The following is a 24292-nucleotide window of genomic DNA, read 5'->3' as shown; positions in this document are numbered from 1 at the left end:
GAAAAAAACAACCACGAATAGCTTACTGATAAGGGGGCCAAGGCCTGATCAGTACGTAAATAAGCTTATGAGGGGCGTATGTCCCCTTGTCAGAGGTAACTGGCTGTAATAAATTCCAACAAAAAAATATAAAAGACCTGTACTCCCGCTGCGCGGGGTCCCTGCCCATAGAAAGAGACCACTGCGTTGGTGCTCGGGGCTTGGACCCTAGTTTGAACTAGTCAATAAACTCCTTTGCCTTTTACAGCCTCAGTGACTCTGTCATTCTGTTCCCGGGGCCGAGGGAATCTGGCTCTAACAACATATTTTTCAATTTCTTAACATAATCTCTCATGGAACAATACTCTAATTAAGAAATTTTCATTAACTTTAAAATGAAATTACTCAAAATACATTTGTAGGCTTTTGTCTTTTTTTTTTTTTTTAAGAGACAGGGTCTTGCTCTGTCACCTGGGCGGGAGTGCAGTGGCTGGATCAAGGCTCACTGCAGCCTCCAACGCCTGGGCTCAAGCAATCCTCCCACCTCGGCTTCCCAAACAGCTGGCACTACAGGCACACACCACCACTCCTAGGTAAATTTTCTTATTTTTTGTAGAGATGAGGTCACGCTATGTTGTGCAGGCCGGTCTTGAACTACTGGCCTCAAGTGATTCTCCCGCCTTAGCCTCTCAAAAGTGCTGGGATTAAAGGCATGAACCACCACACCCAGCTTTTTCCTTTCTTAATAATTTTTTCAGTACTATAATTTCCCTGTGTGAACTGGTATACTTAGACAAAGGGGTACACAATTCCTATTTAGAAAACTTTATTGAACATCACACTTAAGAAAACCTAATATTACCTGAAGGCACCCTGTCATTTCACATGATCTACCCTAATGTTTTTTGTATTAAAAATATGGTTAAATATGAAATTAGTAAAATGCAGCATATAAAACTTCATGCTCAGCAAAAACAAGTTCAAAAAAAGTTACCATACATCCATAGAATAATTCCCACAGGACATGTTTCCTATGTAAATCATACTTGAATGCAATTTTTAGAACCATTTTAAAATATATTTTGCAATTTGTTAACTGTAGGCATCCACATTTTTCTTCCACCACATAAATCTGGTCCTTTAAGTTGGCAATATCTGGTAGGATCCACAGAATGCAGCAAAAAACAAAAACAAAAACAAAAAAACCCAGTGGTTATTTCTCAAGATTTGAGAAATCTGGTCCACCTTTAGTGTAGTTTCCTGAGATTTCTGCTCCACTGAAGTCAAAACCAGGATTCTAAAAGATATGAAAAAAATTATAATAAAATAAAAGTTAGCAAAAATGTAAGTATGAACTGGCAATTTAAAAAATAAGAACTAAATGACCAATAAATATATGAAAAGATACAAAACAGCACTGTTATCACCAAAATGGAATTTAAAGCTATGAAGTATTTTTCAACTTTCAGAATTACAAATATTTAGAAGGTCAATATGTATATTACGTTGGTAAGCATATGGGAAAACATATAAAACACATACTTCAATATCAGTGTATAAACAGAATTTAATAGGTAGCATTTTTTGAGAGCTTACTATATGCCACGCAGGGCCCTAAGAGCTATACCAATATTAAAACATTTAACTCTCAACAACAATCCTATGAATTTTAAGTACTACCTCAGGATTTAGTCTTTTTGGTGGACAATTTCATTTATTCAACATTTATTGAACTCCTACTGTTTCGAAGACACCATTAGAGGCATGTAGAACTCAAGAGTTAACAACACAAAAATCCCTGCTCTAGAGGATTACATTACAGCAGGAGGAGACAAGTAAAAACCATAAATTACTCAGTGCAGGGGTTGGCAAACTTCTCTGTAAAAAGCCAGGCAGTAAATACTTTAGTCTTTACAGGCCACATAGTTTCTGTCACAACTACTCAACTGTAGGAAACTACTCTTTGAAAGACAATACACAAACAAATGAGCATAGCTGTATTCTAGTAACACTAAAAAAAAAAAAAAACAACAGGTAGTGGGCAGATTTGGCAATAGTTTGCCAACCCCTGATCTAGTTTGTTAAAAGTTGGTAAGTGGTACAGGAAAAAAAAGTAAAATAAGATAAAGGAAATGAAAAAGGATTATAATACTTAAATGGGATGATCAAAGTATGCTTCATTAAGCAATGCCTTGAAACAGTGAAAAAGTCAGCCAAGCTATGGAAGAACATTCCAGTCAGAAGGATGGCAAAGGAAAAGGGCTGGCATGTTGTTTAAGGAACAGCAAACAGGCCAGTACGGCCAGAGCAGAATGACTAAGAGAGACAGCAGTAAGAGAGGAGGAGGTCAGAGAGATAATGGAGTAATCGATTAGATAGGACCTTTTAAATGACCTTGTCTTTTACTAGAGTGAAAGAGGAAGGACTTGCAGAGCTCTGAGAAGAGAAGTGACATGATCTGACTTGTATTTTAAAAGGACTGCTCTAACTGCTATTTTGAGAAGGTTGTGCCTGGGCAAGGGAAGACGTGAAGAGACCAATTAGAAGGCTACTGGAATAATCTAGGCAAGACATTTAAAGTGGTCCAGATCAGAGTGGTAGTAGAGTTGGGGGTGGTAAGTGGTCAAATTCTGAATATATCTGGAAAGTAGTACCAGTAATATTTCCTAACAAATTGGACAGGGTATGAGAGAGAGAAATCAAGGATTATTACCAATTTTTTTTTTGACCTGAGCAACTAGTTTCCATTAATTGATAAGAAGGCTAGGAAGGAAGCTAGGGTGTTCAACTTGGACATGTTGAGTTTGTTAAGTCTGTTAGATAGCCAAGTGGACATGGATATGCAAGTCCAAAATCCAGGAGAAAAGTCCAGGCTAGAGATATACATCTGGAAATCATTATCATATAGATATAAATTATTCATCAAAATTTTAGAAGTGCTTTGATCCACAGTAATTTCTCTCCTAGATATTTATCTTAGAACACTTGAGTAGTTTCACAAAGAAAGAACAGCTTTATTTAAAACAGAGAAAAATAGAAAAATCTAAATTGTATCAAAAGCAAATAGCTAAGTAATTATGATACTTAAAGATCTTAAAGATACTTAAAGATACCAAACCAGAGAATACTCTCAATAGTTAAAAGGAATGAGTTTTATCTGTATGTACTAGTAGGGAAAGAGACCCAAGACATACTATTAAATGAAAAAGCAACATAAAGAACAATATACACGGTGTGATCCTCCATTTATGTTGAAAACAAAATAAACAAGCCCAATATACAAAATGAGAATGAGATAGATGCATGGAATGGGGGACCATGGTGAAGGGGACTTTCAGAAACATTTACACTATGTAAGTCTATACTGATTCAATTTTTACAAGACTTTATTCATTTATTACTGATGTACATTAAGTAAATTTAAACTAAGGAATCATAATACAAATAAATTCCTCTAAAGAAAATTTTTAAAAAGTCAAATCCATACATGGACCATTTTTCTAATCATTTACTTTAAAAATTCCTATAAAGAATTTTTGTAACTTCTCATAATCACTCTTGAGTTTTAATTTCAAATAATATATATTCTATGATTTTTAGATATTTGACTACACATATTCATACATTCGTCTGACTTACTTCTTTCTGGAATCTCTCTAATGTAAGCTTTCTCTGCATTTGGTCTTGGACCCAAGGATCAGCTGCATATTCAGATTCTAGAAGAGAAGTCCAACAATTTGCTGCATCTCTCTTTGTCTTTGTAAGAACAATACGAACCATTTTTCTATCCTCTAAAGAAAAAAAAAAAAATCACAAATAAAGAGTTAATCGTTATGTTTTTCAAAAACCTTTAGGCAATCTTGACACAACTGTTTTCAACACATTTCTATTATTATAGCTTTCAAAGCTACAAAGACAAAAGGACCTAATACAAAAAATGGAAAAGACAAAATTAATTTTAAAAAAGATTCTATGAATTATAATAGTTATCCTTACCCAAAGTCCATGTTCCCTCATCAACTATTGTAGAATCAAAGAGTTTGCCCTGAAAAATAAACATTTAAGATACTAAAAATATAGCATTTTATTAATTTTTATAAAGCTTTCATGACTATGGTTTACCTAATTTCCTACCTGATCCACATTCTATATATCATTTCACCACATTTATAGGTGCTCAATGCTACATTTCCTCCTAGCTAATGAAATGAAACCTAGTTTACATTGCATGGAATATTTACCATGATAAAAAACACACAGCTCTCTAAGGAAAAATCAGGGCACCTTAATTTTTAGAAGATGCATTAATGCTACTGATCACTGATTAGCTGAAGGTGAAATTAATATCTGAAAGGTTTTAATTCTACCAATTCAAATGAACTAGAAGGGATCTCCTGCTAAAACTAAGAAGAAATGCCATATTTTAAAGTAAACTTTCAAAAACTGGTTTAATCACATTACTGGGTGAATGGCATTAAAAAAAATTAAAGCTCATACTGTAGACTCAATTTCAGATTAGTTGTGACTGATTTTTCACAAACTTATTTCAAGTGATCAAAATATAAATTTAAAAGACGATGTATATGCTCAAATTCATTTTAATTTGTTCCAAATTTAAAAGTCAGTAAGATCCAAGTTGACACAAATCAACGTCTTTCACACGAATCTTCTGAGGCACTCAAAGCACCTCTATATAAAATAATATTAGCTAACGTGTAGTATGAGCTTATTACAGACCAGGCACTACTACAAGCTTTTCAAAAACATGAATACCACGGTAGGCTCAAAACAATCCCATGAAAAAGATACTATAATTACCGCATCTTGTGTATGAACAAACACTTGCCCAAGGTTACAACTAGAAAACGGGCGGAGTCAGGTATCCATCTTAAGCATCTAATCTGAGAAAGTAATCTAACTTCAACTTGTTAATTAAATGTAATTACAGGGTGAACAAGGAAAAAGCGGATCCGAGATCCAAAGGACATTGCTGAAAATAAAAGAGGTACTACTTTCTTTGCACACTTCACCTGCTTGACCCCTCTACAAACATGCAGGATTTTTCTAATTTTTGATGAGCAAATAAATCACCTGACATCATCTATCTTTAACCCGTTATCCTAGTATTTATTTTCTTTGTTGCACTTTTCTATACCTACCTACATATTTATCACTCATGCCTCCCTACAAGAGCGCAACCGCTTGAGTGTAGGAACCTTTTCTATCTCGCTGTATTCTTGGCACCTAGATGAGTATACGATAAATATTTGTTCTTCGAACAACCTAGTTAGGCTGTTCTCAATCAAAGACCTTCAGAAACAAAAGAAACCGTCCGATTTGGTATTAAAAAAATGCAGAAAAATGGGCTCCTCAAGTTTCCACAAGTCAAAGACTCGTCCTGAGAATGGGGGCTCCGATCAGGCCAATTTAATCGCTCTTTCTCTTTCTGCCATCCGGAGGATCCCTCCAGCAACCCAAAAATTGTTCCAAAGAAACAACGAACTTTAAAACTAGGGGATTCGGAAAAAAGAAATTGAGCACAAGCCCCGACCTGCCGCTACCTTGAGGATCTCGCGGCCACCCACAGCCAGCGCCACATGCCTGCTCTGCAGGCCACACTGAATATCCTGGGCGCGAGTGCCTGGGGGCACTTGAACTTCAATGAACACCTCCTCCAGGGTCTGGTACCACTGGCCCCACGGGGTCCCGCACGGAACCACCCCACTGCGCTCCTCAAACGGGGCCGACATAATCCAATCGCTTTCCTGGCCGCGGACGCACCAAGCGAGCCGGGCGCACGCGCGGCGACCCCACGCTCAGGTTACGCTCCGGTCCCGCCTCTCGGGTCACCGCACATGCGCAGAAGGGCAAGATGGTGTTCGGCGTTTGTTTTTCCATTTCAATGGCCATTTACGACACTGGCAGGACCGAGTTTTAAAGAACTGAAATCCAGAGAAGTTTGCATCCAAGGAACGACGGGAGAGGGCTGGAACCAGTGAAGCAGGAACTCACTACACTGTCACCTATATGACGCCAAAATGCAAACTTTCAAACGTCCCAGTTGTAAAAGTACGCCTGCGCAAATGCTACTTGTGCAAGGTTAAGATTAACGGCAGAAATGATTGGGTGTAGGGGGAACAGTGACCGTCTCCTATTGGCTGGTAGCCTAAACCCACAGGCCACCTAATTGGACGCGGCTGAAGCCCAGCGTGCGCTTTTAGTATTCCTGTGCGGGATTGGTGTGCCTCGTGGTTTTGTCATCCAATTGGCTAAGGTTAGGGGTGAGCGGAGAGTGTGCGGGGAGATTTGAATTTGAAGCCAGTAGGCAGTAGTAGTCAGCAGGCAATTGTCGGGGAGTGGCAGTGACTTTTCGGCCTCTAGAGTTGGTCGTCAGCATGTCCTTTCCTAAGGCGCCCCTGAAACGATTCAACGACCCTTCCGGTGCGTAAGGGGAAAGGAGCTGGGGTGCGGGGTACGCTCAGACGCCCTTTAAGAGCAGAGAGTAAACGAGAATAATCGTAGGCCCTGCATCATAATTACCAGTAGTGTCTGCAGTTTCCTCTGAAGTCTTCTGTTTGCATTAAAATCCAGTATGTTCTCCGTTATCTCTCCACCCCTACCACAAATGAATAAAATAGATGTTTAAGATGTGTGAATTCCACACTTCATCTTGAGACTCTCCTTCCTGATTAGAAATCCACTGTCTCTACCCTTTATTGACCACATTTAGATCTGAAAATTTCCAGGATTGGAGTCTTTGTGTCAGTATATCTAAATGGTCGTTATTCCAGATAGAGAGATGGAAACTCAATTCTATCGTTAATAGAATTTTTATGATTACTTAGAATTGGTGAAAGCAATGACTTTAATGCTTTTTAAACTATTTCCCAGAGTGAGAAACAGAAATTTCCCAGAGTAGAAATTTTATATTTCTACCTAGGATATATATTTTTTATTTCTACATATATAAGTAAAACAAAAGTTCCACAAAGCAATGCTTAACCTTGCTACGTGTGAGTCACACTATTTTCTATTGTATTTCACTTGTTAAAGTGTTAGTCAAGATCTGATGGGTTCCTATCTACCATTTGACAAGCACTTACTTGGACAGCAGTAGTTGCCTTGGAATGGTCAGAGCTCCTTGCTGTTCCTATCTATTTGCATAAGACTCTAGAACAGTGGTCCCCCAACCTTTTTGGCACCAGGGACCAATTTCATGGAAGACAGTTTTTCCATGGAGGGGCGGGCACCTCAGGTGGTGATGCGAGCTGTGGGGAGCCGCTGTAAATGCAGATGAAGCTTCGCTCACTGGCCTGTCACTCACCTCCTGCTGTGTGCACCCTCCTTCCTAAATTCCATGGAAGACAATTTTTCCATGGACGTGGGGAAATTGGAGGGGCATGGAGTTCTATGGCTGAGTCCCTAACAGGCCACAGACCGGTACTGGTCTGTGACCTGGGGGTTGGGACCGCAGCTCTAGACGATGTATTCTGAAAATAGCTTTTCAGAGAATAGTATTAATCCATTGGTTCCCAATCAGCTAAAGCTTTATGCTAATGATATTTTAGTTATTGTAAGTCATAAGAGCCCCATCTCAAGTCTGATATGTGTAAACACTGAAATAGCTTCAGATTTGGGACTCTAGTTAAATGAAGTACAGTATAAACTTCTGGAACATAGAAATATTGTCTAGTACAGTTTGTACTTTGCATAACATAGCTTTAGAAAGCCATATATATTCCTTAAGCCTCAAATTCTTTATCTGTAAATTATCACAGGATTCTTGTGAAGATTAAATAAAATATCCATAAAATGCTTAGCATAATGCCTGGCATTTAGTAAGTGCCCAAAAAATTCTAGGTGCTTTTAGTATGGTTGCTCTTCTGTGTGTTCAAATTTCAGTAGGCACCATCAGTAGGTCTGATATGTTTATATTAGCTGTAGATGCATTATCACTATGAATTTTTATTCTAGGCTAAATCTTGAGGGATAGACAGTTTTAATTGCTTTATTTCTAGAAAATAAGGGTAGCTATCTCAGTAATTCTCTTTGAGTAGAGTTGACTGACACCCAAATATCTTATTTCTTATATTCAGTCCTTAATAATGAAGCCACATTGCTTGTTATTACATGATGACCATCCCCAAACTCTCCTGTTTTGTTAAGTTGCCTGTGTTCTTTTGTCCATATAAAGGACAAGATGATAACTGTTCTTCATACAGAGACCACCTTTGTAATATCAAATGGGTGCTTTTTTTACATTTAAAAAAATAAGAAGCAGTTTGTTTAATGGCATTTTTACATTTATATTCACTTTATTATGACACGTTTTTAACTTAAGATCATAAATACCATTAGCTGATACATGAATGTTTTATGTTTTCTCTAGGCTGTGCACCATCTCCAGGTGCTTATGATGTTAAAACATCGGAAGTATTGAAAGGACCAGTATCCTTTCAGAAATCACAAAGATTTAAAAAACAAAAAGGTAATGGATCTCAAAATAAAACCATGGTATGACCTCATAAGTTTTAAAGTTATGAACAACAGTATTTAAACTTAAAGACGCTATAGCACTTCTAAAATGTAAAGCTAGAACTGTGTTTAAATTTTCTTATTTGATGGATTTTTGAAAGAGTCAAGTACGGAATAATGCTTTCATCATTACATTGTTGTATAACCAGGAAGATTCAGCAAGAAATTTGTATAGGTGTGCAGCTTCCTTTTTGGTAATTACCTTAACATTTCTTATCAAGGAGTATGAAGAAAATCAGAAAGTTATTAGATGTATAAAAAATATTATGCAACTAATAATTTGAAAATGTACAATTGAAAGAATAACTTTATATTGCTTCATTAATAATGCAATAGAAATATGGAAATTGTGTTTTGTACGTGCTTAAAATTCATAAACACCAACCATGATCTATACAATTCATTGTTCCATAGAATCCCAACAAAATCCTAGCGTTGACAAAGATGCTACCTTGCCTGCTTCAGCTAGGAAAGTCAAGACTTTGGAATCAAAGGTGAGAGACTTTTATATGCCAGTTGGTTTATCAACTGTATTATTGAAAATGTATCCTAAAATATTGTATTTGATGAGAATGAATTAAGTATATAAATCAAGGTTATAAGTAAATCTGTAAATTAATCAAAAAAGTTATTAAGACTCGAATTTCTACCTAGGACATTACCAAATATATTGTGCTTAAATTTGTCCTTACTTCACAATTACAAAATGGTCTCCATTTCTCAGTCTTTCTGGCGGCAGGGTGTTGCGGTGGCGGTTGGTGGAGGCAGGGCCTCACTTTGTCACCCAGGCTAGAGTGTAGTGGCCCGATCATAGCTCACTGCAGCCTCAAACTCCTGGGCTCAAGGGATCCTCCTACCTCATCCTTCAGAGTAGCTGGGACTACAAGCAGGCACTACCACTCCCAGCTAATTTTTGGTAAAGATGGAGTCTCATGATGTTGCCCAGGCTGGTCTCAAACTCCTGGCCTCAAACAGCCCTCCTTCCTAGGCCTCCCAAAGTGCAGAGATTACAGGCATGAACCACCACACCCAGCCCATTTTTATATCTAAATAAATTTTACATTACCTAGTAAACCTTTTAGAATTATGTGATGCTTTATTAGTTACCACCATTTGAGTTGTTTTGTTTTTGTTTGTTTGTGTGTTTGTGGGAAAGGGTAAGTATTGGTGAAGAAAAAGGAAAAAAAAATGCCAATGCATAAAGGAGGTTTGCAACTCAGAAACTGTTAAGGAGTGGTGAGAGATTAAATTCTTAATAGCCTTATGACTTATACAAGAGCCTACTATTACTGTTTCGTTTTTGGTTTTTTTGTTTTTTTTTTTTTTTGAGACAGAGTCTCGCTTTGTTGCCCAGGCTAGAATGAGTGCTGTGGCATCAGCCTGGCTCACAGCAACCTCAGACTCCTTGGCTTAAGTGATCCTACTGCCTCAGCCTCCCGAGTAGCTGGGACTACAGGCATGCACCACCATGCCCGGCTAGTTTTTTCTATATATATTTTTAGTTGGCCAGATAATTTCTTTCTATTTTTAGTAGAGATGGGGTCTCGCTCTTGCTCAGGCTGGTCTCGAACTCCTGACCTCAAGCAATCCATCTGCCTCGGCCTCCCAGAGTGCTAGGATTACAGGCGTGAGCCACCTCACCCGGCCTTACTATTACTGTTTTTATACATTCATAAACAAGTTGTACTTTTTTAAGGAGTTGTACAAATTAATAGATATTTTAGAGTGAAAAAGATTCAGAGCTAGGAAACCAAAGCTTCAGGTTAAGCTTAGACTATTCATTCATTTGGCAATTACCTAAGTCTCTTGTTCTATAATATAGAGCTGTGTTGTTCAATATGGAAGTGACCAGCCAATGTGGCTTTTGAGCACTTGAAAGGTGGCTAGTGCTACTAAAGATCTAAATTTTTAATATTATTTCATTTTAATTAATGTATATTTAAAAACATACTCAATTTTCTTAGTGGAAAACTTTTAACTGTTTTTGGAACAACTTGAGTATGTGAATTTACTTTTTTATCTGTATGTTTTATGAAATCTAAATCTAAAAATTTCTGATGAAAATGTAATATCTGAATTGAGGTGTACTATAAGTGTAGAATATATAGTAAATTTAAAATGTCTCAATAATGTCATACAAATGACATGCTGAAATAATATATTTGATACATTGGGTTGAGTAAAATATAGATGTATTAACATTTTTACTTTTTAAAATAAATATGTGGCTTGCATTTTATTTTTATTGGGCAGGACTAAATAGACACTTCTTGAAAATTGATATAAATGGCTTGACTTGAATTTCTTGGAGAAACTGTTCTGAAATTTTGAATTAATTATAGAATTCATAAACCCCCTTGGAAAACTAAATTACATACAAATTTGTATAGAGCCTCAAAGTAATAGATCTTCCCTGATAGAAAGTGACATTGGGTATGAAATTAATAAACATGATACTGGCATGCCCCTCTGAAAAAAACTTAGAAATATGTAAAATAGATTTTGTTCAAGATGTTTATGCTTTTTCTTCCATTTTTAGATGGAAAAGATAGATATTCTGTTTCTAGCCATTGTGTCAGAAAGACTGCTGGGTATAAAAAGATGTGTGAAAATTGTATGTCTTATTTAGAATAAAGGCAGTGAGAAAATTAGAATCAGAGCTTGTGCTATTTCAGTTTTTCTTATTTCTTTGCATCTATATACTTATTTTTCTCTTTGGATATATCAAAGTTTAAGTTGATTTTTTTTTTTTTTTGGAAGATTTTTTTCTTTCTGAGATAGCATAATTTAAATATTCAAAATGTGCTGCTGTTTAACATTAAAAGGAAGGTAGTCAGTGGTTAATAAAGGCCCACCTGTTCTTTTCACTGGGCTTGTTAGAAAAAGCCTTATCTATTGGGCTGAAGCTTTTAAACCTGAAATATTTTGAGATTTTAAGAATTTTTTCTTTATTTATCAGATAAGTGGTCTACAAAATGTTTAATAGACTCAGTGTAATATTTAAATTAGAAGTTAACTGTTTGGATCCCTTAATATTTTCTGATAACTAAAAATCAAATTTAGCTGTGATATTTGTGGCACTTAAAGTCATTTATAATTGTTCTTTGACTGTTAAACAGAAGGAATCTCAAAAGAATGGTAAAGATTTGAAGATACTGGAAAAAGAGGTAAGCAATGCTTTCAACTTATTGCGAAATAAATGTGGTATATTATGGAAAGCAAGTTACACAGAGTTAAAAGGTAAGGATTCTCTTGTAGTTTGAGGAGTCCTTCAGTGATGCAAGCACTCCATCCAGAGCAGTGCCTACAGAGGAATGGTTTCTTAGCTTGGTTACCATATTTCAGAGCCTATCCAGCCTCTTGTGTAGTATGCTGGCCAAGTCAAGTTTGTTAGCATACCAAGAGACAGATTCAAGATAACCCACTTTGTGAAAAACTGATAACTAAAAATATATCAGTTTATTACAATCAAATATTTACATCTACTCATCATATACATGCTTCCCATATGCTAATCTGTGTAAAGAAAACATAGCTAGAGGATTGCTTGGTAAGCATGCAGTCCTAGCAGGTTAGTTAGATTGGGATGAAGTTATGCTAATGTGGTGCATTGTTCTGCACAATAGGTACATGCCTTCCTCAAGGATGAAATAACCTAGAGCTACACTGTCCAATATGGTAGGCACTCACCACATATGACTATTCAGATTAAATCAGATTAAATAAAATTAAGAACTCAGTTCCTCAGTTGCATCAGTCACATTTTAAGTGCTCAGTAGCCATGTGTAGTGCGCAGCTACCATACTGGACAGTGTATTTCACCATGGCAGAAATTTCTATTGAGCAGCACTGACCTAAAGAAGCCACATCTTTAAGCCGTGCTAAGCTGCTCACTGCCAGCTTTGTTTCTCTGGCAGTCTTTTTTCCATGTGTCCATTTCTGACCAACTCTTCTTCTGATGAACATATTCTTTTCATATATTAAAACCTTCTGTTTGATTACAGTCAAATGTTGGCTTAGGACCAAGAATATGTCAAGATATCTGCAAATCTTTGGTTGCTCTGATTCTTTTGTATTTATGTTAAAAATATTGACTATAATTTTATTGAGGATACATGCTGATGATGTAGGGGTTGATACTTTAATAACTGAGTCTTTATAAGATAACTAGTGAGTGAGTTGCAAAGCCAGCATGAGAACTGATCATTTACATTAGTTACTTCCTTGGGTGTAGAATTTGAGGTTGGCAGATTTTTCCTCCTATTATTTTAAAGATGTCATTTCCCTGTCTCCTGGCTTCCGTATTTTCTGTTGACAAATATTAGGGTTTTGGTTGTTTTTGTTTTAATCTGGTAATAGCAACAAGGATGATGGCTTGCCGAGGCCTACTATAGTGTACTTAGAAGCCCAGCTTTGCCTTCTTGAAATAAAAAACATATTTAGCATTTCAGACTGTAATTTGAATTTGTGTAATTGTAACTACAGAAAAGAATTCTTATATGTAGAAATACCTTAAAAGTGAATAAACAACTTATTAATAAATGTACTTGGAAGTTTATGGCAATTAAAATCCTTTTGTTATTAAAACACATTAAGATTTTTAAGATGTATCATAAGGTAAATATGATTATTCAAATAGCTAGTACAATTAGAATGTCTGTGAACATAATGTCAAAATCAGAGGTTTTTCCAGAAGCTTTAATGCTTTCATTATCAGTAGCATCGATTTATGTTGGTGTTATATTAGTGAATCATTTATTTATCGCCTTGTTTTCGTCCAGATTCGTGTTCTTGTGCAGGAACGTGCTGGTCAGGACAGGAGGATCCAGGACCTGGAAACTGAGTTGGAGAAGGTGGAAGCAAAGCTAAATGCTGCAGTCAGGGAAAAAACATCGCTCTCTGCAAACAATGCTTCACTGGAAAAACAGCTCATTGAATTGACAAGGACTAATGAACTACTGAAATCTAAGGTATTTGACCCTTGTGATAACATTTACAGTTCAGTAAATAAAAAACATTTTTTTTTCTCATTACAGATATTTGAGAGTTTTAAGCTCTAGTTTAGCCTTTTCCTTATTAAATGTACCTTAAGTGGTAAGCTGTTTCAAATAAAATTATTGTATCTTTTTTAATTAGGGTGCCTAGCACATAAATAAGTTATAAACAAATTACTTTTGTTTTAATATCTGACATTTTATCACCCCCAGTAAATAAGACTATTAATAAAAATTACAGAATTTACATCTACAAATCACTTTAAAGACCTTTCTGTGAAATAATAGCATAACAGCAGGCTTCCATCTCAAATCCTTTTGGGAATGAAGTGGGAAATAAATACATTGATGGACTAAATATGCCCAATAGATAAATTGTGTTTATCACTATTAATATACAAATAGAACTTAAGGGGATTAATTCGGTCAACCTGTTGGTTACAGAATTAGAGGGAGGATAAAAGTCACTGTTCAGTTTAGTAAGATTCATTTATTCAGGGCCCGTGATGTGCTGGGCTCTTTGCTTACAAAGGGAGTTAGGAGTGCATTAGAATCAAACACAGGGAAGGGAGCAGATTCCTGGGCCCCACCCAAGGGGATTCTGATTTCATAGGCCTGGGATGGATCCTGTATTCTGCATATTTCAAAGTACACCAGGCGATTCTGATCCATTTTGTTAAGCAAACACACATCAGGAAAGCCTCTCTTAGAGGCTTTTTTTAGAGGCTTGCATTGGACTTTCCAGCATATAGAGGTAAGTGAACACCCAAACTACCTTTCAGAAATAAACCAGCAAGTCACATTAAGGAAAAAGAGGGTTAAGAACAGTAGTAATGTACAATCAGTAATTATAGTGTTGGTCAAAGGCTGTTTTCTCTACCAGTACATTGCAAGCTCCAGTGATGGGCAGAATAATCAATATTGATGTGATTTTATATGTGACTTAGCAAAAAAATATTTCTGAATTTTTTATGTGTTTTCTTTAATTTAGTTTTCTGAAAATGGTAACCAAAAGAATTTGAGAATTCTAAGCCTGGAGTTGATGAAACTTAAAAACAAAAGAGAAACAAAGATGAGGGTGAGTGTTACCTTCAGCAAGTTTGTTGTGTCTAGATCTGAGGATCTGAACAATTTCTCATTTCCTAAAACAGATATCTCTGTTGTGTAGAGTATGATAGCTAAACAAGAAGGCATGGAGATGAAGCTGCAGGCCACCCAGAAGAATCTCGAAGAGTCTCAGTGGAAAATAGCCCAACTTGAGGGGAACCTGTAAGTAACTAAAAAGAAAGAGAAAATAAGCATAACCAATTTTCCACTGGCTTCTCTTAGCAAGTTACTGTTGGCTGAGACTTCACCCTTCCTTCAATACTTATGTCATTCCTCCTTCTAATTGTCCTATTTCTTTAAGTGACAGTTGAGCCCTAATCGTTCCCAAACATTTTATCCTAGCAAATTGTATGAATGTATTGCACTTGGAAGTTTATGGCAATTAAAATCCTTCTGTTGTACTACTTCTGTAATAATGAGGAGGAAAGGTCTCATAGTCTTATGGAGGTGGTAGTTAGAACAAAGTTGAGAAACACTGGTACAGGATTAATGCACAATCCTAGCCTTCTTTTTATTACCAAGCTATAATTTACATAGAATAAAATGCACACATCGTCAGTATTCAGTTAGATGACTTTTGACGGTTGTGTGCACCTGTGTAACCATTAACCAAACAAGACAAAGAAAATTTCCATCCTCTCACAAAGTTCCTTCATACCCTTTCTTGTCCTGCTGCTGCTGCCCTTGTAATGCTCCCCACCCCTGCTGCTACTCTCTGACTTACATCATCATAAATTAGCTTTGCCTTTTTGAGGATGTTTATCACAGTTTATGAGAGAGAGGTGGGGAGGGAGAGAGAAGGAGAGTGTGTGTGTCTTTTGTTTGATATAATTTTTCAAGATTCATCCATACCATTATGTGTATTGTAAATTTCCCCTCTTTATTTCTGAGTAGAATTCTGCTATATGAATATATGCCTTCATTTGTTTACTATTCTTCATTTGATCATGATTTGGGCTATTTCCAGTTTCTGACAATTATGAATAAGACTGCTATGGACATGTTTTATGACTTTTTGTGGACATGTTTTTATTTCACTTGGATAAATTTCTAGGAGTGGGATTCTCGAGTCATAGGGTAGTGTGTACGTACAACATTTTAAAAAACTCGAAGTGTTTATACCATTTTATACTCCCACTAGCGATGTATGATACTTTCAGTTGTTCACATTCTCACTGACATTTGATGTTGTCAGTCTATTTGATTCTGGCCTTTCTAGTGGGTGTGAAGTTGTATTGCGTTTGTAATTTTAATTTGCTACTGTTAATGTCAAGCATCTTTTTATGTGCTTAGTGACCATTCATATATCTCCTTTTGTAAGGTGTCTAAGTCTCTTGGCTGTTTTCTTAAATTGGGTAGCCTGAAGGAGGTGAACACGTAAGTAATTGAATACCAGGCAGTCTGGAACAAAAGTTTTATGGCACACAGAAGCTATTTTCTATATTGGGTGGGTGGAGAAACCAGGAAAGACAAAAAAGAAAAAAATTATTTCTAACACTTGGAATGTTGTAGGTGGTGGTTCTCCTCATCATAACTCCTTTGGCAAAATATATTCAGAAAGCTTTTTCACTTAAATAAAAATTTTACTCTACTGTTTAACTATAAATTGTCAACTTGAGAGGTCACATAAAATAATCGTTTAGAGTTTGGACTCTAGAGTCAGCCTGCCTAATACAACAGTATCTGATACATAAGCATTATGTATGATTATTAAATAAACTAGTGTATATTAACACATGCAAATTTTTTAGTGTTTCAATAGAGAAAGACAAGATTGATGAAGAATCTGAAACAGAAAAACTCCTAGAATACATCGAAGAAATTAGGTAATAATGAACAGTAGCTTTAAATTGGACCTCATTTCATGGAATATTGATGAATACATCATTTTTATCACGTTTCTGTTAATTTTCCCTGTGCCTAAATAGATGTGCTCTTCAAAATAATTTGTTTTAATGCAGCTGTATATCAGATCAAGTGGAAAAATACAAGCTCAATATTGCCCGGTTAGAAGAAAATTTGAAAGAGAAGAATCATGAAATTTTAAACCTTCAGCAGTCTCTTGAGGAAAATATTATGTTGTCTAAACAAGTAGAAGATCTGAATGCTAAATGTCAGCTGCTTGAAAAAGAAAAAGGTAATGTAGTATTTATATAGCTATTATACTTTGTTTAGCTAAGTATTACACTATTTAAGAAAAGTACTGATACATAAAAAAAACTTTTTTAATATAGTTATCTAAATGACAACAACAAAAATCCCTGTTCTGTATTTTCAAATTGTTTACTCTTATGTTTGTTCTTTCTATTTCAGTATAGTGTTGTCTTGATTGAAATATATACAATCGTGCAGTTCTTAACTTTTCCACTGGGTGGCCACTGAAAGCAGTGGGAGGTTTTATTAAGTATAGCATATAATATATATAGTGGTGATACAAACTTCACAGTTTTGGTTTTTTTCTTTGGAAACACTTGCTCTGTAATAATGTGCTGTAAACAGCAGAATGGAATATAATGGGAGTTTGGGTTTCTCAAAGTTAGTATCAGTTACAGTATTTTTAATGTTTTGCCTTTTATAGAAGACCTTGTAAACAGGAATAGAGAACAGGATCAAAATCTAAATGCCGAGATGCAAAACTTAAAAGAGAAGCTTATTCTTGAAAAACAAGAATGTGAAAAACTTCAGCAAAAAGAGTCACAAACTGAGTCTCTTCTGCAACAAGAGAAGGTAGTTTACCACACTATAAAAAGTTATGTCATAAATTTTTCTTTGTGTCAGAAAACCTTTAAATTGTGTCTATCCTTTGATCCAACAAGAGTCTTATCCTGAGGAAATGATTATGGACATGCTGAAGATTTAGCTACATATCATTACCACATGTTCACCACAGGGTTATTAATAATGTGAAAAAATTACAAATAACAGGTAGGTACAGCAAAATAGGGAAATTGTTTTTTAAAAATTTTCTGGCACAGTCTTGTGTTATGTAGGCTATGTAGATATTTACAGTTATCTTGTAAAAGAGTATCTAATTACAGGAGAAAAATTGTTTAAAAACAATTTTTTAAATCCTGATTACATAAAGAACATTTTACATATCAATGAGAAAAAAAGACATCCACTAAAAAACGTGGGCATAGGATGGAAATAGATAATTCTCAAGGAGAAATTCAGATGGCCTGTCAACATGAATAGATGCTCCACCTCAGTAGTAACTAAGGAAATGTAAATAAGGTTTTCCCCACTTACAAGACTGGCACAAATTAAAACATTTGATAATGTAAGACACTGGGGAGAGTTGAGTCAACAGGTACTTGCATGCACTGATGTGAAATAGTATACTGCTGGACAACCTGCAACTGCTAAAGGAATTAAATAGATCTATATATACTGACCTAGAAAGATCTCAACAACTGTCTATGATTTTTTTAAAATGACATTTACATACACAGAGTATACATTATTTATATCAAAAAATATATATGTATATAAATATACAGAAAAAGACCAGAAGGCAAATATATTCCAAACTAGTGGCTATTTCTGGAGTAGAAAAACTGAAATTGGCGTGGGGAGTAGTGAAAGATAATATTCACTTCATTTGTAAATGTTAGAATTTTTTCATAATAGTGATGTATTTGTGTATTATATAACTTAAAATTTTACATAACAATGAAATCATAATACATTTTTATGTATGAGAAGAGTATATCAAAATATGTATAAAAACCAGTTGTAAAACAGATGTAAGATACAATTTTAATTTTATACGAAGTGTGTGTGTTTTGCACAGAAAAAAGCCTGAAATGATATTTGCCACAATGTTAAGGTTTAGGATATAATGCATGAAAAAAAAATGAGCTTATATTATTGTGCGTTTCCTTGTGACTCTTGAATTTAGGTTTCATACTTAATTATTTGTGCTTCTTATTTGTCTCTTAGTAAAATCTCACAATGTCATTTTAAATTATTTTGATGGTTTTCTGTTTGGATATAGGAATTATCTTCTAGTCTTCAGCAGAAGCTATGTTCTTTTCAAGAGGAAATGATTAAAGAGAGGAATCTCTTTGAGGAAGAATTAAAGCAAGCATTGGATGAGCTTGATAAATTACAGCAAAAGGAGGAACAAGCTGAAAAGCTGGTCAAGCAATTGGAAGAAGAAACAAAATTTAAAGCTGAAGAACTCAAACTCCTAGAAGAAAAGCTGAAAGGGTTTGTAATAATAGGTCTTCATGTTTATGGGTGATTTCAGATGTTTAAAAGTATTTTCAAGAATATTTCCTTAGCCAGCCTGAGCAAGAGTGAGACCCTGTCTCTACCAAAAATAGAAAGAAATGATTTGGACAACTAAAAATCTATATAGAAAAAATTAGCCGGGCATGGTGGCGCATGCCTGTAGTCCCAGCTACTCGGGAGGCTGAGGCAGGAGGATCGCTTAAGCCCAGGAGTTTGAGGTTGCTGTGAGCTAGGCTGACGCCACGGCACTCACTCTAGCCCAGGTGACAAAGCGAGACTCTGTCTCAAAAAAAAAAAAAAAAAGAATATTTTCTTAGGATTCTCACATCATGTGAGCATGTGAGGTTGAGATTATTTTACAAGTAAGTAATAGAGAGGTAAAGCACATGCATAGAATGTACATGCAAACAAGAAAGACAGCCAGACTTAAAAGCATTGTCCTTTTTTCCTGTAAGGCCAGAGGTTTAATTAAAGAGTTTTAGTAAACAAATTACCAAAGTTTTGTGCTCCTTTACTACTTATATTTTCTAAAAATTATTGGACATCAGCATTACAATAATGAATTTAAAGAATCCTGCCCTTTAGTGAAAATCATTTTCATTTTTTGTCTATGTGTACATCAGTTTACACAGTTTAAATGATACCTTTAGTTACATTTTTGAGAAAGCACAAATATACACTTCAAAAGTAGTAATAAAAAAGCAAAATGGGTTGGGCTAAGTTTTTGGAGTCCCAGGTACTCAGGAGACTAAGGCGGGAGGATCACTTGAACCCAGGAGTTCAAGGCTGTAGTGCACAACGATGGTGCCTGTGAGTAGCCACTGCACTCCACCCTGGGCAACACAGAAAGACCCTGTCTCAGATATTAATAAATAGCAAAATGGGGAAGGGAAAAACAATTAGAACTGAGAAACATTTTGAAATAAAATATGGAATGATTAAAAAGAAATAGAACTGAGAAACATTCAAAAAATAAGAAATGGATCAAAGTAGAAAGACCGAAATCTCATGTTTCTAACTCTAGTTCCTTGTTTCCATCACATTATGCTTCCTTCTTTACTATATTTATTTAAATTAAAATATCCAGTTTGATTCTTGAGTTCAATTTGCAAATAAATAATGAATTATGTTATTTAAATCTTTAGGATCTTATCATTAAAATACTTTCTAACAAGGAACCATGGACTAGACATGAGATTATAGTATTATAACATATCTCAAACTTCTGTATCTATCTCTTTTTGGGTACTTTGTTAATCTCTTTTCTGTTTTCTAGTGTTGATTAGTGATGAAAATGAACACCAAGGTTTTTGTATATTGCTGCTTTTCTGGGGGACAGTACAAAAGTGCAATTAGGGGGATTGTTCTATACTGCAGCCAGGCTCAGGGAACAGCAACCTTAAGAAACTGAGTAGATGATATTATTTTCAGAGAGGAAAGAAAGTTGAGACAATTATTTTAATTCAAAGAACTCTGGTTAGTGGTCAAGACATAAGGATTTTATTATGAGATCTGTTAACTGTGTGATTCAGAGCATGACAATCTTAGTTTCTTTCTTTCATTTTCCACCCCATTAGATATAAAACAGAGGAGTTTTTTAAGATGATCTCTGAGGTTTCTTGTAGCCTGGAAATTTCAGGCTTTAAAGAAAAACTAAAACAATTGAATGTGATTCCTCTAGGGGACAGCGAAGAAAATATTTTTATTAAAAAGCCTTTGGTAATATTTGATTGCTTTTGCTGTGGTGTGTATAGCTTTTAAATCCCCACACTCATTACAGAATGAATTTGATCAGCCATTCATCTTGTCTCAGTGTCTAACTTATTCTGTATGTGCACAATGCTCATTTACAGATTTTAGTTCTATATGTTCTTTAAAAGATCTCTCATAACCTCATATGCTTATCTAAAATTTTATCACCATTTAGTAATGTATTTTTTAATCTCTGAGATTTGTAGTATATATTTATTAAGACGACTTAAAACCTATTCTGTCTATATAAAATAATTCATTAAAGAAGTTATTGAATCTTTGAATACAATGTATTATGTGGGCTATTCATATTATCAGCATAAAACCACAAAGCCCTCTAACTCCTCCAAAGAACTTTTAAAATGAAGTGTCTTTAACTGTACTTAGTATTTCTTAAGTGTTTGATGTAGAAAATTAAACTCTATTCAATCCAAGTGCTTTTTAACTGGTAATCCTTTGTATTCTTTAGCCTTGGCTGCTGCCAGAGGATCCTGTTTTAGAGTCTTTTTACCCTACCTTCTTAACCCAAAATTTTTACAGTAAAGTAAAAGCAGGAAAGATAAGATGAAGCCAGTAGAAAAGTTGGTGCATTTTTAAAACATACTATTAGAAGTGGGTCATAAACTTGAATCTATGCTATCCAGCAGCTAGTGCAAAGATGAAGATAGGAGATAGTAGGGTAATTATTTGTAGTTAACGTTTTATCTTGTAATTGTTCCTTTTTCTTAGGAAAAAAGCTGAACTGGAGGAAAATAATGCTGCTAACACTCAGGCCACCCTGCTTTTGCAGAAAAAGTACAGTAGTACAGTGCAAAACCTTGGGGATGTTACTGCTCAGTTTGAAAGGTATTTCTCATGGCAGCCTGCACTCCTAAATATAATGTGAACAGGAAGGGATTTTTAAGAAAAATCTGTGAACAAAGCAATCATACAAAGGTGATTGGTATGGCTAAATTCTATAATAACCAACCATAAATGAGCATTGTCACCTAGTAATCTTACTACATTTATATCGAAATAATTGTCATCCAGTTGATCTTCCAGTTTTCCCTTCCTGCCCCTTCCCTAGTTCATCTTCCTCAGATCTCTAGAGTAATATACACACTTACTGGGAGATTGTCAATGGCTCCCCTTTATCCCTCAGGTCAACCCACTGTGCCCTGTGGTGACGACCTGCCTTATGCTTCTAGCTTCTGTTCCTGCCTCTTATTCATTAGGCTCCAGTCTCACCTCCTAATAGACTATGTTCTAACTGCCTCTAAGCGCATATGCATCTTTATCCTCTGAAATACCTTCCCCTAACTGCCTAGCTAACTCCTTTACCCGTCATGTCTCAGCTTAACTATAAATTCTTCAGAAAGGTCTTTAAATGAAGATTCCCCTCTTCCATTAGCTTAAAGTTCTTTGTACTTTTCCTTCATAACACTTACTGCAAATTTAATTAGATTTTTTTTTTTTAAACAAAGAGCAAGAGAAGCATTTCCCCTTCTTCCTCACAAGACCATAAACTCTGTGACAGTATGTGCAGGGATTGTATATAGTTTTTGATTTAGAGTAATTTACATGTTTGGTAGCTAATTTTTAAAATCTCTATATGCATACTTCTTACACATAGTAAGCATTTGATATTTTTTTCCTTTGAACAAACAGCAAGTGCACGTAAATTCATTAGTACATACCTCAGAACACTGAATTCTTACCTGTGTAAATGTATGAATATAAGATTTTGTTTTACTTAAAAGTATACAAAGTGTAAACTGATCAGCTGTATGTTTGTCACTTATATAGTGGTTAGAAAAAGGTTTTGATTTTTTTTTTCTTTTTAATAAGCTATAAAGCATTAACAGCTAGTGAGATAGAAGATCTTAAGCTGGAGAACTCATCACTACTTGAAAAAGTAGCCAAGGCTGAGAAAAGTGCAGAGGATGTTCAACATCAGATATTGGCAACTGAGAGCGCAAATCAAGAATATGCAAGGTATATAGAACAAATAAATAAATAATGGCCTTAGAACCATTAAGACAATTTATTGCTGTTGAAAGCCAGTTAGTGACACGGAATTGTCCCATGGCTTGAATTTTGGTCATATTAATTTGCAAATTAAGAATTTACTCACTTAAAAAAATTGTAATTCTTGAAGAGATCCTTGAGTTTAAAAAGAAAAAAGTAATTGAAATGGCTGTAAAGTTTAGTGAACTCTTCTTTCTCAAACTCAAGGATGCTTCTAGATCTGCAGACCAAGTCAGCACTTAAAGAAGCAGAAATTAAAGAAATCACAGTTTCTTCTCTTAAACAAATAACTGATTTGCAGAACCAACTTAAGCAACAAGAGGAGGACTTTAGGAAACAACTGGAAGATGAAGAAGCAAGGTAATCTAGAATTAAAACCTGAGTGCCATGTAAGTCAGCTATGATGTTATTTTTAAAATAAACTGTTTTTTGGAGGCTGAGGCAGGAGGATCACTTGAGTCCAGGAGTCTGAGGTTGCTGTGAGCTAGGCTGACACCACAGCACTCTAGCCTGGGCAAGAGAGTGAGACTCGGTCTCAAAAAAATAAACTGTTTATTTCATTTTTCCATGCAGAAAATCTGGACAAGAAAATACAATAGCGGAATTAACTGAAGAAGTTAATAAGTGGCGTCTGCTTTACGAAGAACTGTATAGTAAAACAGAACCTTTTCAGGTTTGTCAGGAGCAAACTTACTTGTATCTATGTTAGGAATTCATTTTGTTCCCTGTTACAGTCATGATCGTGACTCTCTACGAGATCACTTTGCTGTGTACTTATGAAATTGTATTAGGCATAAATCTTTCCAGCTTTATTGAGGTACAATTGACAAAGTGACATTTGTTAATGTAGCCTTCATAGTTTAAAAAATACTTTCTAAAAAGGAACTTAAAGTTAACAGCGCAGAAGGTTCTCCTGATAGGAGCTTTTGACAATTAATCTGTGTTAATTTGTGAGATGCATTTTGTTATGACCTCAGTGTTTCTCAAATTAATAGGTTGATCTTTTAAAAGAAAAAAGGATAAATGCTAATTTTTGCACTTAAATAGAAGTACAGTGTTGGTTATATTGTGGTGATCCGTCGGATACAGGTAAGGCTAGCTAGCTGGCTTTCTTGGTTTTTTACCTCAGTTTTAATGATCTTTAAAATGAAAAATGCAAAGTTTAAAAGATTTTCATAGAGAATCTATGCAGAGCCCTGAGAATATGTAAGCATACTCTATTTTTGTTGGAGTTTTTAACATTTTTATTTAGTTCATTTTATAGTTTATATGAAACTAGTAAGATTCAAGTTTTTGCACAGGAAAAAGTTCTTGGAAAAAAATTTAACAGTTTTAAGTATTAACTTTATTAAAAAAAAACCTTTTTCAGCTACAGCTGGATGCATTTGAAGCAGAGAAACAAGCATTGTTGAATGAACACGGTGCAGCTCAGGAACAGCTAAACAAAATAAGAGATTCATATGCTAAATTATTGGGTCATCAGAATTTAAAGCAAAAAATCAAGCATGTTGTGAAGTTGAAAGATGAAAATAGCCAACTCAAATCGGTTTGTAAAATATTTAGTTTTATTAAAAATATTGGGGTGGGGAATTAGTATCTAACTATATATTTATTTGTTTCATAATGGCTGGCTTATTTTAGTGACATTTATTCCATCCTCACTACCACGACCCCCCCCA

The 24292-nt window shown here is 35.2% G+C and overlaps 2 protein-coding genes and 1 long non-coding RNA gene across 3 annotated transcripts in view; 1 reads left to right on the top strand and 2 right to left on the bottom strand.

Annotated features, from left to right (window-relative positions):
• Positions 1-788: 788 nt before the first annotated feature.
• NUDCD2 (NudC domain containing 2) lies at positions 789-5837 on the bottom strand. The gene is made up of 4 exons (XM_045551225.1): positions 5541-5837; positions 3976-4024; positions 3619-3770; positions 789-1276 (listed from the first exon to the last, which is right to left on the bottom strand). The coding sequence occupies exons 1-4, from the start codon at positions 5727-5729 to the stop codon at positions 1193-1195; spliced, it is 474 nt and encodes a 157-aa protein (XP_045407181.1). The 5' UTR covers positions 5730-5837; the 3' UTR covers positions 789-1192.
• A 359-nt stretch (positions 5838-6196) lies between these two features.
• Positions 6197-24292, top strand: part of HMMR (hyaluronan mediated motility receptor) — a 20420-nt gene continuing 2324 nt past the window's right edge. The window contains exons 1-16 of the mRNA XM_045551222.1: positions 6197-6420; positions 8369-8467; positions 8929-9008; positions 11634-11681; positions 13296-13484; positions 14500-14586; positions 14677-14777; positions 16367-16441; positions 16577-16752; positions 17194-17342; positions 18613-18827; positions 21333-21449; positions 22434-22580; positions 22821-22973; positions 23187-23286; positions 23983-24159. Coding sequence (XP_045407178.1) covers positions 6375-6420; positions 8369-8467; positions 8929-9008; positions 11634-11681; positions 13296-13484; positions 14500-14586; positions 14677-14777; positions 16367-16441; positions 16577-16752; positions 17194-17342; positions 18613-18827; positions 21333-21449; positions 22434-22580; positions 22821-22973; positions 23187-23286; positions 23983-24159 — 1959 coding nt within the window. The 5' untranslated portion in view covers positions 6197-6374. The remainder of the gene's footprint in view (positions 6421-8368; positions 8468-8928; positions 9009-11633; positions 11682-13295; positions 13485-14499; positions 14587-14676; positions 14778-16366; positions 16442-16576; positions 16753-17193; positions 17343-18612; positions 18828-21332; positions 21450-22433; positions 22581-22820; positions 22974-23186; positions 23287-23982; positions 24160-24292) is intronic.
• Positions 13164-24292, bottom strand: part of LOC123637992 — a 20686-nt gene continuing 9557 nt past the window's right edge. Inside the window, exons 3-4 of the long non-coding RNA XR_006735133.1 lie at positions 14598-14785; positions 13164-13353 (exon numbers count right to left, since the gene is read on the bottom strand). This is a non-coding gene — a long non-coding RNA (uncharacterized LOC123637992). The remainder of the gene's footprint in view (positions 13354-14597; positions 14786-24292) is intronic.

Source organism: Lemur catta, chromosome 5, assembly GCF_020740605.2.
Source record: "Lemur catta isolate mLemCat1 chromosome 5, mLemCat1.pri, whole genome shotgun sequence".
In the NCBI taxonomy this organism is placed as follows: Eukaryota; Metazoa; Chordata; class Mammalia; order Primates; family Lemuridae; genus Lemur; species Lemur catta.
Note: the sequence above shows the minus strand (reverse complement) of the source record. Positions and strands in the feature narration are given on the sequence as shown.